The 14,887-nt window shown below is 37.6% G+C and overlaps 1 protein-coding gene across 1 annotated transcript; it reads right to left on the bottom strand.

Moving 5' to 3' along the window:
• Positions 1-3,978: 3,978 nt before the first annotated feature.
• Positions 3,979-12,273, bottom strand: LOC102580633 (3',5'-nucleoside bisphosphate phosphatase). The gene is made up of 5 exons (XM_006352023.2): positions 11,871-12,273; positions 6,026-6,150; positions 5,490-5,804; positions 5,228-5,397; positions 3,979-4,555 (listed from the first exon to the last, which is right to left on the bottom strand). Exons 1-5 carry the CDS (start codon positions 12,162-12,164, stop codon positions 4,170-4,172), a joined length of 1,290 nt encoding a protein of 429 aa, XP_006352085.1. The 5' UTR covers positions 12,165-12,273; the 3' UTR covers positions 3,979-4,169.
• Positions 12,274-14,887: the final 2,614 nt, after the last annotated feature.

The raw sequence follows: 14,887 nt of genomic DNA on the forward strand, positions 1-14,887 counted from the left end.
TCATTTTTTTTAATGAACTAAGTTGTTTTTACTATTTTATAAAACTTTCCGTATATTGCATGTGTATTGTTGCTTTATATTGAGTTGAGTACCTAGAGTCCAATATCATATCTCTGAGTTGAGTATCTTATCCTTGAATACTTCTGAGTTGAGTAAGTTTGAGTAGTTTTGAGTATCTTTGAGTATTCCTTGAGTTGAGTAAGTTTGAAAAGAGGTAAGTATGTCTCACTTTAATCAAGTTTCAAGCTTATGTTTATGCTTTAGAATTCCTCTTACATGCTCGTACATTCCACGTACTGAGCCATTTGGTCTGCATCTTCTCATGATGCAGACACAGGTACTCAAGATCATCAACAGGAGCTTCGTTGATACATCCGAAAGTTTGAGTTAGCTACGGTTAGCCTCCTTATTTCCAGAGGATTTCATTTACTTTTCAGTTTAGTCAGGATGTTGTGGCTTGTCCCGACTTCCATCTTTAACAGTTAGAGGCTTCATAGATAGTCGGTATAGTTCAGAAGTCTGTATCATTTATTTTGTTAAATGTTTAAAGACTTAAGTTGCCTATTTTATGGCGAGTTGAATATTATTTTTATATTCAGAGTTTTTCATTTGAGTTAAAGCTTTGTATTTAAGTTTCATGGATTTAATTTAATTTTAAGCTTTTGTATGCTTAAGTTACTCTTCCTCTTGTAGTAGCCAGGATGAGGGTTCCCTTGGGGACCAGCAATGGTCTTCGAGTGCCGGCCACGTCCAGGGTGTAGACTCGAGTCATAACAAACTTGGTATCAGAGCACAGAGTTCAAGTGTTCTAGGGTGTCTATGAAACCGTGTCAAGTAGGGTCTTGTTTATGGTTGTGAGGGCCCCACTTCTATAAACGATGGACTACAGACATTTAAGGAAAGTTTCTTTTCTTTCATACTCTTAATCGTGCAATAGAGCTATGTCATAGAGACTTATTCTAACTCGTGCGTTTCTCAGAATCATTCGACTACCCATCATACTAGAGGTGGTTGAAAAGTAGAGTCAGTTCTTTGTCAATGAGTTGTTCTTAGCAAGAGTTTCGAGTGTCGGCCACGTCCAGGGTGTAGACTCAGGTCGTGACACTGGTATCCTTATTATGTTGCTTTATGTTGATGATCTTCTGGTAACAGGAAATAATACAAGGTTGGTTGAGGAGTTTAAAGAAGAAATAATGCAATTTTTTGAAATGACAGATCTTGGTCTTATGACCTATTTTCTTGGAATGGAGACCAAGCAAAGCAAAAGTGAAGTGTTCATTTACCAGAAGAAATACACAAAGGAAATTCTGAAGAAATTTCAAATTAAGGAATGTAAGTCGATGGGCACGCCAATGAATTAAAAAGAGAAGCTCTGTAAAGAAGATAGAGCCGACAAAGTTGATGAAGGTTATTATAGAAGCTTGATTGGATGCTTAATGTAACTAAATGCAACAAGGCCTGATATTTTATTTGTTGTAAGTCTCTTGTCTCGTTTTATGCAATGTGCAAGTGAAATGCATTTAAAAGCAGCAAAAAGAATATTAAGATATATCAAAGGTACTATTGACTATGGTGTAGAGTTTGAGAAGTGTCCAAGCTTCAAGTTACTTGGATTCTCAGATAGTGATTGGGTTGGATCCGCAGATGATGTGAGAACTACCTTTGGCCATTGTTTCAGACTAGATTCAGGAATATTCTCATGGCCATCTAAGAAACAGGAAATTGTTGCACAATCCACTGCATAAGCTGAATTCATAGTAGCAACAGAAGCAGTAAACCAAGTCGTGTAGCTTAGAAAGATCATGTATGATTTACATTTGGAACAGAAGGAAAGTACTATCATTCTTGTCGAAAACCAGGCAGCTATTGCAATCTCAAACAATCCAGTGTTTCACAAGAAGATCAAGCATTTCAACATCAAGTTTTATTTCCTAAGAGAAGTGCAGCAAAGGGGAGAAGTGACTCTAGTCTACTGCAAGTCTGAAAACCAGCTAGCAGATCTGTTTACTAAGCCTTTACCGATCAGCAAATTCGAGCTTCTTAGACAGAAAATTGGAGTTTACAATATCCAAAGCAAGGAGGAGTGTTAGGAATCTGCTTTTGAACTGCAGTAAATTTAATTTTAGTGCCTATGTTTTAAGTAAGACTTAGTCAATTAGTTGTTAGTCATGCTTTCCTATTATTTAGGAGTTGTTTAGTGAAACGCTAAGATCGTGTGTTATTTTTTACTTTTCATTCTAAGCTCTTATATATCTAATCTGAAGCATTAATAAAAGTTTTTTTCTTCTGCTTCTATTCTCTCTCTCGTCTTTTTGTTTCAGGCGCAGTCTTTTATTTCCCTTTGTGTTATTTAGCTTAAACAGGTTTTTAAAACCTTCAGTACAATACCAAGGAACATGCATGAAAAAGTGGGGAATGAAAGAGGAAACTTGGCGTCCTTGGCGCTCTACAAGGCGCGGGGCGCCAGACCACAAAGCTCAGAAGGGAAGCTTGGCGCATCTACCAGATATTTCACCTATTTAGAGGGATGGAGATCGACATTACATTCAACAATGGAAGAACCAACAAGTTTTTTAACTACGGACACTTGAGCAAGATATTAATTAATAAGGACATTTAAAATGGTGGATCAATGGTGAGTGTTAACATGTTCAAGTTGTGAAGGGAATCTCAGAGATTTAATTAAGGATTAGTAATATCAATTAAGACTAAGATGAGTGAATTGATGTTGGGATAATGAGCTTATGTTGAAGGGGTTTTAAGCAGGCATTTGTGTGAAATATCTTGGAATGTTTATAAGAATGTGTGCAGTGATTTATTGTTTTATGGATTTGAATTAGTGCATTGGTGGTTTGAGGTTCTATATCGACGACGAAAATCAGTTTCGTGAAGTAACCAAAGCAACTAGGTACTTTTGGTGAGAAGGTTGTGTGATAGGTTGCACTTGTGATGTGACTAACTTGGAAGGATTTTAGTTTTAAGGTTCAAGTAAGGCATCAACAACTTACATGTCCCCAGGATTTGTGGTTTCTTACTACTCTCATGATTGGCTCAACTTTTATGCAAAGACTAATGATATATTGAAACATTCCTCGAGTAGATTTGCAGGATTATTATTTTTTTTATGCTGATAAAAATGATTGGAAATGGAATTTGACATTTGGAAAATAAGGATAAGGGTATCTATTTTGATTTGGAAGGTTAAGGGTTCATTTTAAGGAAATGAAACTTGAATTCAGAACGACGTAATTATTTGGGTCTTGTTCATATTATGGTGATAGTATCATATGTTTATCAAATAGATAAAATTAGGAATGATGATAAAAGAGACATGGTAGGAGTGTCCTTGGTAGAGGACAAGATGCGGAAACGAGGCTAAGATGGTTCAGGCATATGCAAAGGAAATGAACGGATATCCCAGCGTAAAGGTGTGAGATGTTGGCTATGCATGATTTCAAAAGAGGAAGAGATAGGCCAAAGGAATTATTAGAGAGTGGTGATTAGACAAGACATAACGCAACATCAACTTATCAAGGAAATGACCTTAGATAGAAGGTTATGGAGGACATGGATTAGGGTTGGTGGTTAAATAGATAGTTGAGCATTGTCTTGCTTATTCTTCTATACTATTAGTCGTAGTATTACTCTTGTAGTTGTTTGTCCTTTTAAGTTTGGTTATTATTTGTGATTTCCTTTACAGTTTGATTATCAGCATTGGACTGTTTTTTTCTTGCGCTGAGGGTCTATTGTAAACAAGTTTTGTACATGCATACACTCAACCCTCCCAGACCCCACTTTGTGAAAATTACACTGGGTTATTTGAGTATTATTGGGAGAAGAAAGTCTACAGACATTTTTGGCCAAGTGTTATGATAAGTTTTGTGGTGTTTTTTTTTTTAAAGCAAGTGCAACGATTCTTCAAAATCAAATAGGTAAAACATGGTAGAAGTAAAAAAGATTTAAAGCAAAGACACAGCTAATAGTCATACAAAAAAGTTGCATAGCTCCATAAATAATTTTTCTTGCCCAAGCGATGTACCACCTCTCTTCTGTGAAGACAATTATAATAATATAGATTGAGATATTAGATAAATAGATATGTGAAGCTATGGTGTCCCAAAATTATGGCAAAAGAATATCCTCATTGCAGCGCGCGCTGCAGAACCTAATCATTGATTGGTAGATATGGCTGCAAGCTTCAGTTTGATGGCTTCAAATTCCGCATTCTGCGTCTCCTCATTTGTCAACCACAGTGACAAGCATTGTCCCATAAAATCACCGGGACAACTCGCAGGAGAAATGCCCTTGCAGACTTTAGGCTTTCCAAAACTCATAATAAGTTGAAAGTTCGTTTCGGACGGATATTTTATGTAATTCTCCAGAATTTCACTAATTGCTCTGCCCCAGATAGGGCGGGCCACTTTCAGAAATTCATGCACAGCCAACATTGGAAGGCTCACACTTCCGACCTCAGACTCCTGCTTCCCTCCTCTTCCATGGAAATCTGAACCTCCAAGCTTCAGCAGACCATAAGAATCTGCTAGGTCACTGTATGCTGCTCATAACAGGTGGATCGGAATATAATTAGAGGCGGATCAAGGATTGCAGATAAGGTAGTGGGTATGAGTAAATGAATATTTCTATCATTTGTTCAACTATATTTATGGTTCTAGTGGATATAATTGAGGTGAACACAAGAGAAAGAGGTGAGGACTTCCACAAGAGAATAAAGAAAGTAAGGCAATAAGTTACATTGCAAGACCAGACTTCTAAATAGAAAGACAGAAAAAATAACACAACTATTTAACATAAAAAGTTTTGGCCTACGTCTTCTATATACCCCAAAAATGGGGACAAATAACACCGTCATATATCAACTGTTTCATGTTTAATTAGGGAAATTGCAAGTATTTTACTTTCTTTTTGAGAACTTGTTGTATCATTACGTACCTGTCAATATTAGTCCTTCATTTATATATAAAAGCAGAAGAATTAATGAAATCAACACATCTGGCTTGACATCCAGCCAGTGGAAGAAAAAGGGGAAGGTGAAAAGTTAGAGGGATCATAATTGACACAAGAATTTCAATTCGATTATTCCCTTTTTGGTATATTTCAATTAGATTATTACAATGAGGTACTTTTTCAAGCATGCATTTAAAAGTAACATATTCACAAAAATCATTTGAAGTAGTAGTAGTAAACATTAGGGCAATAGTTCTGGTACCTGCTAGTTTTCCATCACTCCTGTAGGCCTCTATACCATGTAGCCCGAATTCTTTCAATCTTCTAACAACAGCAATTGGATCTTTTAATGCCCATGGATGTGCCAAAACTGCTACACCTCCTGTCTCACATATAAATTGGACTGCCTCCTCTGACAGTGGCTCACTTCCCCTGTATCCCAGCAAACACTCTTCATCAAACTTTTTAATGAAATAAAAATAACCTTAGCTATATATTTAATCTAACCAAAGAGTGATAATTACGTAGCATAAGCAGGTCCTCCGTCATAAAGATATCGGGAAAAAGCCTGTCTTAGATTCTCCACATGGCCAGCTTCAACCATAGCACGGGCAACATGCAGCCTCCCTGGAGCAACTCCCTTTCCTGCAATTTTTGCTACCTGCTCCCACTTAAGTGGCAACTTCAGTTTGTTAAGTTTTAAAATCATGTTCTCCGCACGGAGGAAACGCCCATCCCTTATACTACTCAGGAACTTGTCCACTTGATCAAATTTTGCTGGTCCACAACTGCTGTAGTATGCAAGAATGTGCACTGGTTCATCTGATGCAGAGTCCCTCCTGTAATGAGAACCTTTAAATTTCTGCAGTTGAGTGATGACAGGATTTAAAAATCTCCAGGATCAACAGTGTCGTCAATTTTGTAATGGAACACCAAAAATAGAAATTTGAAGGAAGACCTCGTGGTATCATAGAGCACTGAAGAGAGAGAGAAAATAAGTTCTACTCCTATATCTTTGCCCTGTTTAAAGGTATAACCATTAAGTCAAATCAATACTGACCCTTGGGTGAACATTGTACTAATTTCAACTCCAGGAATAATTTTAATGCCAAATCTACTAGCTGCTTCCAGTGCTTCGGGGATGCCAGATAGAGTATCATGATCTGTCAATGAAAGAACCTTCACCTGTTATGAGCAAGTTGCACTCAATTAGTTGCTCAATATGCAATTACATGTCCAAAAAAAAAGCTCACAGTTACGGTAACCTAGCCAACTAATTATGAGAAAAAGAATCTCACAGAAGCAGATTTATTTTATACAAAAAGAAATAGGTGACAATGTTTTACTGATGTTGGATCTTTTCCCCCCACCTACAAATGTTGTAGAGTTCCTCTTTACCTGTGATTAGTAGCTTCTCACTTGAAAACTTATTCAACAAAATAAAGGTATAAATTCACTTTGTCCAGCATTTCGAAGAGATCAAACGGCAAGCCACCTCCCACAGTCCTGAAAATGGATAAGTTAATTCTCTGAACTAGCTTTTCAATAACTAGTGTGCTGGATGGGGATTCCTACTCACTTAATGTCATTTCCTATGCCTGGAAAAAGTGGAAAGGCAATTGGATAGAATAAGTGAAATTTTCTGTGAGAAGAAAATTAAGATTGAAGGAAGATGCATTTAGGGGTCGTTTGGTAGGGTGCATAAGAATAATGTTAAATAGAGTGTATTAGTAATGTTTGCATTAGCAATGTTTGTATTAGTTATGTTTGCATTAATTATGCAAAAATTATTTCTTATGTGCTATTTGGTTTAGTGTATTAAAAATAGCATGCATTGCATAAAAAAAAATTTAAAAATATTTATTTACAAAGATACCCTCCACAAATATGGTGGAAAAGATGTAAAAAGATTTTGAGGGCAATTGGGTCTTTAATCATGCTAATGCATGCATTAAAACCCCTTGCATTACTAATACCATGTATTCCATGTATTAGTAATACACACCTCAATACACAATAGTTATACATCGGCTAAAAAAAATGTACCAAACAAGGTATTACTAATACACAAAGCTAATGCATGCATTATTTCTTCTAATACACTCTACCAAACGACCCCTTATTGAAATAGAACAGTCACAAGTGACAAAAAATTAAGTTTTGGATTTAAAAATCTCAATCTACTGAACAAAAGTTTGCTTTCAAAATGGCATTGAAGATTTAAGGAAATAAAGAGGAATTACTGATGGATGTGCTAATCACTAAATATGTTAAGGGATCCAAATGGTACATCAATCTGGTGAGGAAACAGTATGAGCTATCTGTATGGAAATATATACGGAGCCTACGGGATGAATTCAATGATAAGTGCAGACTAAAGGTGGTCAGTGCTTGCAATACAGAAAAGCAACTTGATAGATGGTTGGATGACCTACCACTAAAGGAGGTAATTCCTGTCACTTGTGGGATTGGTAACATCAAAGAGAGTACAAAATGTGAAAGTTTCCTAGGTATGGAGAGTGTAGGGTTCAGTATATTTAATGATTGAACCCCTTTAACTAGAAGCAACCGCAAGGATTCTGAGGCACTTCTGCAGGCTACCATGTGATTTAGAAAATGCATCAGGCACTCAAAAACCAAGGCTGCTGCATCTACTTCTACTCCTATCGAGGTGACTGATGATGAGGTGGAAGCTTATACACAAAGGAAAATGAAAAGAGAGTGGCTATTCCTAAAAATCCCTCCTTCACTGCTAAGAAACAGGTTTCCAAATGTGGTTCATCCAATACTCCTGTCTTGTCCAAGCTGATAGATGCGAAAATTGATAGTGAGGAAGAGGAGGAGGCCTGCCTTCCTCAGAGTCACTTGGGAGTTGGGACAAATGACACTGATGAAGAAATCGACAACTCTGTGAATGACAAGGACGACCAAGTGGATCCTCACCTTGCCAAGGTGATCCAGTTTAAGAGGCAAACTGTGTTGAGGAGTCGTATGTTTACTGGATATGGTGGTCTTGAGATGGGTGAGCTACTTGCCAAAATAGTTGTTCAGGGTTGGAGCAACATGTTCCTCCAAGGAGATCATAGGAGGAAGTTGTGTAAGGCAGAGCTCACTGAGTTCTACATCAATACCAAAGGTACTGCCACGTCTATTGCCAGCAATGTTAGGGTGCCCCAATTGAGATTACTCCTCAGGTGATAGCTCAGGCTCTTGGTGTTCCTAATGCTGGGTGGGATTTCTATGTAAGGAATGAATGACCACCATTGGATGGACTGCCCTCTTCCCTGGACATCAGTAAAAAGTTCTCCAACAAGACCCATGTCCACGAGCATCAGAGAGTGGAGAAAAAGGAAATGTCGAAATTGCATAAATTGTTCTTTGATGTTGTCCATAAGATGTTGATCTCTCAAAAGAAGAAGAGGACTTCGGCTAACTTTTTTTTTATCTCACTCTCATGGAATTGCTGGACACGGGGATTTCCATTGATCTTCCCCAGCCATATTGCAACATAGGGTCAGGGTAAGTCAGCAGGATAAGAAGGGACAAGTTCTGCCTCATGGAATTTGGATGGGGGTTGTTCTTGCGCATCTCCAGGTACCTGTGTGAGTTTGGCATTTTCAAATGACCAAGGATATGATAGGGGTGGTGAACCAAGTTGTTGTACCTACATCATCAAGGAGGTCCAATGCTACATTGCAGCGACTGGGGGATGCCTTAGCAGCTAAGAATGTTGAGAATGAGGCTCTAAGGGTTGCTCATCAGGATGCCATCACCATGCTTCATGGTGCCTAGGAGATTGAGTAGACAGATCTTAAGGCTAAGATTGTCAGTCTGCAGGCTGAGTTTGACAAGGAAAAGGGCTACTTACTCTGCCAGCCTGCAGGGCCTCTGTCAGCTGCTTCAAAAGAACCCTCGATCGACCCCTTCTCCCCCAAACTAGCCTAGTTCAGCTAAGCATCCCATTTCCCCTTCCTTCTATATGTAGCCAATCATCCTTCACTTTTTTAGTAATATGAATTGTTGTCTTTTTGCTTAAGAATATGGTGTCATATAACTGATATTAATGGAAACACATCCTGCTTTCTCCCTTCATTCTGGTTGTTCTACTTGACTTTTCAAATCTCTTGAGATGTCTAACTGGGTTTTTTTTTCGTTTTTGTTTTGATTGTATATGTGATAGCCCCAGCGGCTATGAGCTTAGTATTGCTGATTCAGATACTAGATTTTTTTTATATTATTCCCGGGGGGGGGAGTGTATCTACTTTGTAATATTTATAACCCATTAGAATAACTTGGTTTATCTAAGTGTTTCTTCTGATGCCTTGCTTAGACTTTGAACTGATTGAAACAGGTTAAGCACAGAACACGAGGGACATAAGTTCATCATCATCAAAAAGGGGAAATTTATTGGCTTTAGTATGTTATGATGATTGACAAAATGTTATCTGCCGAAACAATTCAATGGCCCATAAGACAAAGATGTGGAACAAGTTCATGAACCAGGAAGAATATACATGTTTCAGTATACAAAGTCCATCTCGATGAAGGAGTCTCATGGTGAAAAGATCTGGAAGTCTATACAATGTATATTCAAGACAAGAGTCGACAGACGTATAGACTCATGCATCCAAGCAAAGAGGTAGTCCTTATCGTGCAAGAGTTCATGTTGAACTGGGAACTGGGAATCAAAACAAAAGACTATATATGCAGATCCTTCCACAAAGACACTTCCGCACTTATACTGAGAGAAAAGGCAAAATGTAAGCAAATAAGCAAGAGCATATTTGAGAGAGTTCTGATAGGCTATTCAAGTGCAACCTGATACAACGAAGTACGAACCAGATTGAAGAACCTGTTTCATAATAATATGTCTTACGGTCTTCTTTTCTAGTCACCTTAGATTACGAAGTTAAATTGAGTTGTACTTTCCTAAAAGTATGGAGGATTTTTTTGAGTCACAAAGGCATCTCCTGGACTATGCCTGGGAAAGTTTCAGAGGCTTTAAAGAGCTGGGAGGAAGCAGGAGTACTGGCAAAAGACAGAGGCAGATGGAGACTTATCCCTGCTTCAATATGGTGGGCAATATGGAAAGAGAGGAACTCTAGGTGTTTTGAGAGCATAGAAAAAAGTGTGCAGAAAGTGAAGCTCAACTGCATTTTGCTATTATGTTTTTGGTGTAATCAGTTATACTCAAATGATACTGTCTCTATAATTGATGTTTTAGACTCAATTTAGCCATAGAGCAGTAAGAATTTGGAGCTTTTGTATATAAGGTTTCAGTACAACCCATGTACTGTTTTGTGATATAATACAACCTTACCAAGTTCAAAAAAAATAAAAAAGTATTGTTTATATATATAAATATACTTCAACTTCAAATTGGGGATAACTTGAAGAGGGTTCAACAGTCTGTGTAGATTGTTGATATAGGGATTAGAGTTAGATACCAGGTTGCAAGTACTTGTAATCTGAATAAGTGTTTGAGGATCATTGTTTTAGTGGAGTTGGGACAAATCTGAAGACGTGCAGAACGTGGTTTTTACCCCTTGTGAGCCGGGTGTTTTCCATGTAAGAATATGGTGTTGCTACTTTTACATTGTCTTCGTCTCTGATAAGAAATCAGGGTGGAACAGATAATGTAACCTGGTTCATCACTTAGGCGAAAATCTGACATAACCCAATTCATCCCCTCTTGTGTTATTTATGAGTGCATAAATGCCAGAGAGGAAGAAAAGATGATAATTATACAGTCAAAGCAGGCTATAAGAATTCATGTTGGGCATGGAATATGCATTGAAAACTGGCCCTGGAAGATGGATTTGGAGGACCATTGCACCTAGGGAAGCATGTTTCACTTGAACTGCAGCACACAAAGCTTGTTTAACCAAGGATAATTTATAGAGGTTAGCAGTAGGTGCTACATATGTGAGAAGCATTGGTATCTGTCAATCATCTTTTGTTACACTCTAATCATTGGTGCAGCTATGGTCAATGTTCCTAAATAACTTTGGAGTACATTGGGTATAAACTTGGAAGCATTCAGACGCTTTAACCAGCTGGAATGGACAGATCACTCTAAAGGGCTGCAAGCAGCTACGGAATGCAGTACCTATCAGAATGCTATGGACCATTTGGCTGGAAAAATACAGCAGATGCATCTGCTGAAAGAAAGAACATATGTCCTCTGGGAAGTGTAAATGTCGTAAGAGTCGTTTCGTTTGGTATAAGAACGCCGTAGCTGATTGTGCCTTTTCGATAGATCTTGTGTACTCCTTCAATCTGTAGAAGAAAAATTTCCCCTGTATCAACACAATACCTCCTTGTACTTACCAATAAAACTTGTACCTTTTCATCTGGAAAAGAACTACGAAAATGACAAACAGTTGACCTGAGGTGATGCAGGCTAGCCAGAATTTAACTTTAGGCATGGTATGATGACTGAATTTTCTTGGAAAGTCAATTGGCTCTCTCAACAACCCTCACATAACAGAAGCAAAAGAATGTTACTTTGACGTGTCCCTGTTTACTGGCGTCTGTCATAGTCAGAGATAGTTACCTAATACATATTCTATGAAGTACTCATGGAAACAGCCTCTCTATCTCCACAGAGTAGTGGTAAGGTCTGTGTACACCCTACCTCCCCAGACCTGGATGGGTCTGTCACTAGTCCGGGTTTGAGCACCATCATATCCTTAATCTCCTAAAAATCTCAGTTTCTCAAGGTCTAGTAAATACAATCTACTAGAAAGAATAAATGCACAGACACCAATCAATAGAATTACACTACAACAAAAATAAAACCATTCCTCAATCTCAAACTAAGTAAAGGTTAATCTCACTCCATTCACATAGAATTTGAGGAAAAGAAAAGAATATACATTTAAGGGGAGAAAAAGGGTACTGACCCCATTTTGATGGGCTCTTTCGACGAGCTTGGAAGGTGATAAGAAGCCATCACTATGAATAGAATGAGAATGCAATTCAAAGACTAACTTCTCTTTGGGTTGATTCCAGGGAATGGCAAAATCGTCAGTATTGGGTGAATGAGGGCGGTCCAAGAAAACCCATTCACTCACACAATTGTATGCCGAAGTCTGTTCAGATGTCATTCTCTTCTTTGAACCACCTCTCTTCTTCTTTTTCTTGTTCTTCGACCCATTCGCAGCTTGTTTTTTGGGGATTTCTTTGTCACCCATCATACAATTCTCTACCAATTCAACAAGTGAAGCTCCCCACTGAGTATATATGGGGCAGTCGGCTGGTCTACACCAGCAGCTTCGACTTCAACTTTTTTCGTTTTCCTTTTTATCTTTTTTTTTTTGTTAAAACATATTATTGGGAATAGTGCAATAACTTGTGAAGATGTAAATCACATTAGACAAGCTTCATACCATGAGCTCATATCTGAGTCTCGAATCGATTTCAAATCTTTCAGATGGGAGATTCACCACTCAACCATGCCCTTACGAGCATCATTATTACTAGTTTAGAATACGTGTGTGTCACGATAATATAAAAAAATTGAATACAAAAATAAATTAGAAAAATAGATTATAATAATACCTAAATGGAGTGACAAGTCAAATCATCTTGCTTGTGCAGACGATACTATTATCCTTGCATCAACAAAAAAGAATTCTCTTTTAATGATAATTCAAGTGTTGCAAGAATATGAAAATCAGTCAGGCCAGAAGATTAATAAGGAGAAAGGCCTTTTCTAGATGTTTAGTAAGGCTGCTACTAAGTCAGTGAAGATAGTAGAAGAGATAATTGATTTATTGAAAGGTAAGTTTCCTTTAACTTATCTTGGTTGTCCTATAGGACATGCCAAGAAAAGTAAAATTGGCTTTGCTGATTTGATTTAAAAAATTCAAAATAAGTTACAGCTTGGAAGGGTAAATTATTATCTTTTGGAGGGAAAATTGTGTTTATTAATCATGTTTTGCAAAGTATGTCAATATATATGCTCTACGCTATCACACCTCATAAATGTATCATTTATGACATCCATAGAGTTTTTGCAAAAAATTTATAAAATTTTAAAGAGGAAGGAAGAGCAAAGTATTGGGTGGCTTGGGAAGACATTTGTCAACCCAGAGAAGAAGAGATAGGGTTTAGGTCTATGTTTGATGTTTCACATACACTATTTGTCAAACTTTGGTGGAGTTTCAGAACCAAGAAGTCTTTATGGGCTAATTTCCTATGGAACAAGTATTGCAAAAGACATAGGCCACAAATTGTTGAATGAAATGGTAGATCTCAAGTATGAAAGTTAATGCTACAAGCCAGAGATAAGATAGATCAAAAGATATGGTGGAAACCTAGAGGGGGATCATGCTAGTCTATGGTATGATAATTAGACATAACTAGGTATTCTGCACTATGTGTTACCTATACACATGGATCAACAAAAGGATATGAAGATGTCCATCAGATCATGGAACATGACTATGATGACTAAACAAGGAAGTATGTGATCATGTGGTTGATGTCATGGGAATTATGAAGCTGTCAGGAAAAAAAAGACGAACCTTGGTGGATGGCAAATAGCAAAGGAAAATTTACAGTGAGTAGTGCTTGAAACATGATTAAACAAAGGGAGAGGAACCAGTTGGGCATTATGAACATATGAGAAAATGGTATTCCATTAAGAATATCTTTTCTATTATGGAGGATGCGGTTTCAAAGAATTTCTATAGGAGAGGTTTTTGTATATATAAAAAAAAAAAGAATAACAGATTCTATGGAATATTGTTGCTACTCAAACTCCATACAAGATGTCTTTGACCAACTTTTTGTGTCTTGCACTAATTCTAAGTCTTTATGAATAACATTTGCAGGTGCAACTGAGACACATAGTCCTTTTATTCAACTTAAACAAACCCTAGATAAATGATGGAGTGTTGATTGGGTTATTAAATTGAGGCCATTGATTATAACTCTTCCAATATTAATCATTACGCAAATTTGGAAAAAAAGAACTATTACAAAGCTTGGAGAAAGAAATGTTCAAAGCATGGAGGAAGAATGTCCAATAATGTCATGGAGAGAAAGATAAGTAGAAACATTTATCTAATGACTGCTTCTAGATAACCTTGACTTGTTAAGGTGCCTAACTCTGGGCCTCAGATTGTTCAATTTCTGAAATCTTATACTTTTATTATTTCTTGAAAAGTTGTTAGATGGGTGTGCCCTCTTGCACGAAGTTATAAGTGCAACACTGATGGATCTAGTAAATACATTATTCAATGCAGTTCTAAGGCCTTTTGTGTGAGAGATAGAGTGACTTGGTATTTGCTGAAGGAGAGAAGTTTGATTTATGTGATGTTTTAGAAGCCGAGGTTAAAGCATTCAAAGATGATTTGAATATTGTCTTGAGAATAATCTTTTACCTCTTGTGATGGAAACCGATTCCTTAATTATTGTCACGACCCAAGCCTAGGGCCTAGACGTGACCGGCGAATGGGGAACCCGAAGGAACCCCAAACAAGCCTCATAGCATATCATTACACATCCTTGGTCGCGGAAGCAATTAAAATGACCATAAGCGATAAGCATAATCAAGGGGGAAATCGGGACTAAGGGAGCAAGAGAAACAAAAAAAAAGGAATGATACATAAATACCATAGATGAGTCAAGCTCAAGCATAATACACAACTTGTCCAACACCACCTCTAAACATGAGTACTTAGCGGGGGCCAAGACAAACTACCGGGCTCACCCTCATAGACAAAACATAACTAAAAAAGAAAAAGTCTTATACATAGCAAAAGATCATAAGCAACGTCCCCGGAATGGAGGACTCACCAATAACCTTGATAGAAAATCGTATTAGCCACGCGGAGGAGGATGGTCAAGCGGTGCTCCGGTCCCTACATGGTGACATCATGTAGGCATAGAGTATGCATTAGTACGTTTGAAT

The sequence above is a fragment of the Solanum tuberosum genome, unplaced genomic scaffold (assembly GCF_000226075.1).
Source record: "Solanum tuberosum cultivar DM 1-3 516 R44 unplaced genomic scaffold, SolTub_3.0 scf00137, whole genome shotgun sequence".
Classification (NCBI taxonomy): Eukaryota; Viridiplantae; Streptophyta; class Magnoliopsida; order Solanales; family Solanaceae; genus Solanum; species Solanum tuberosum.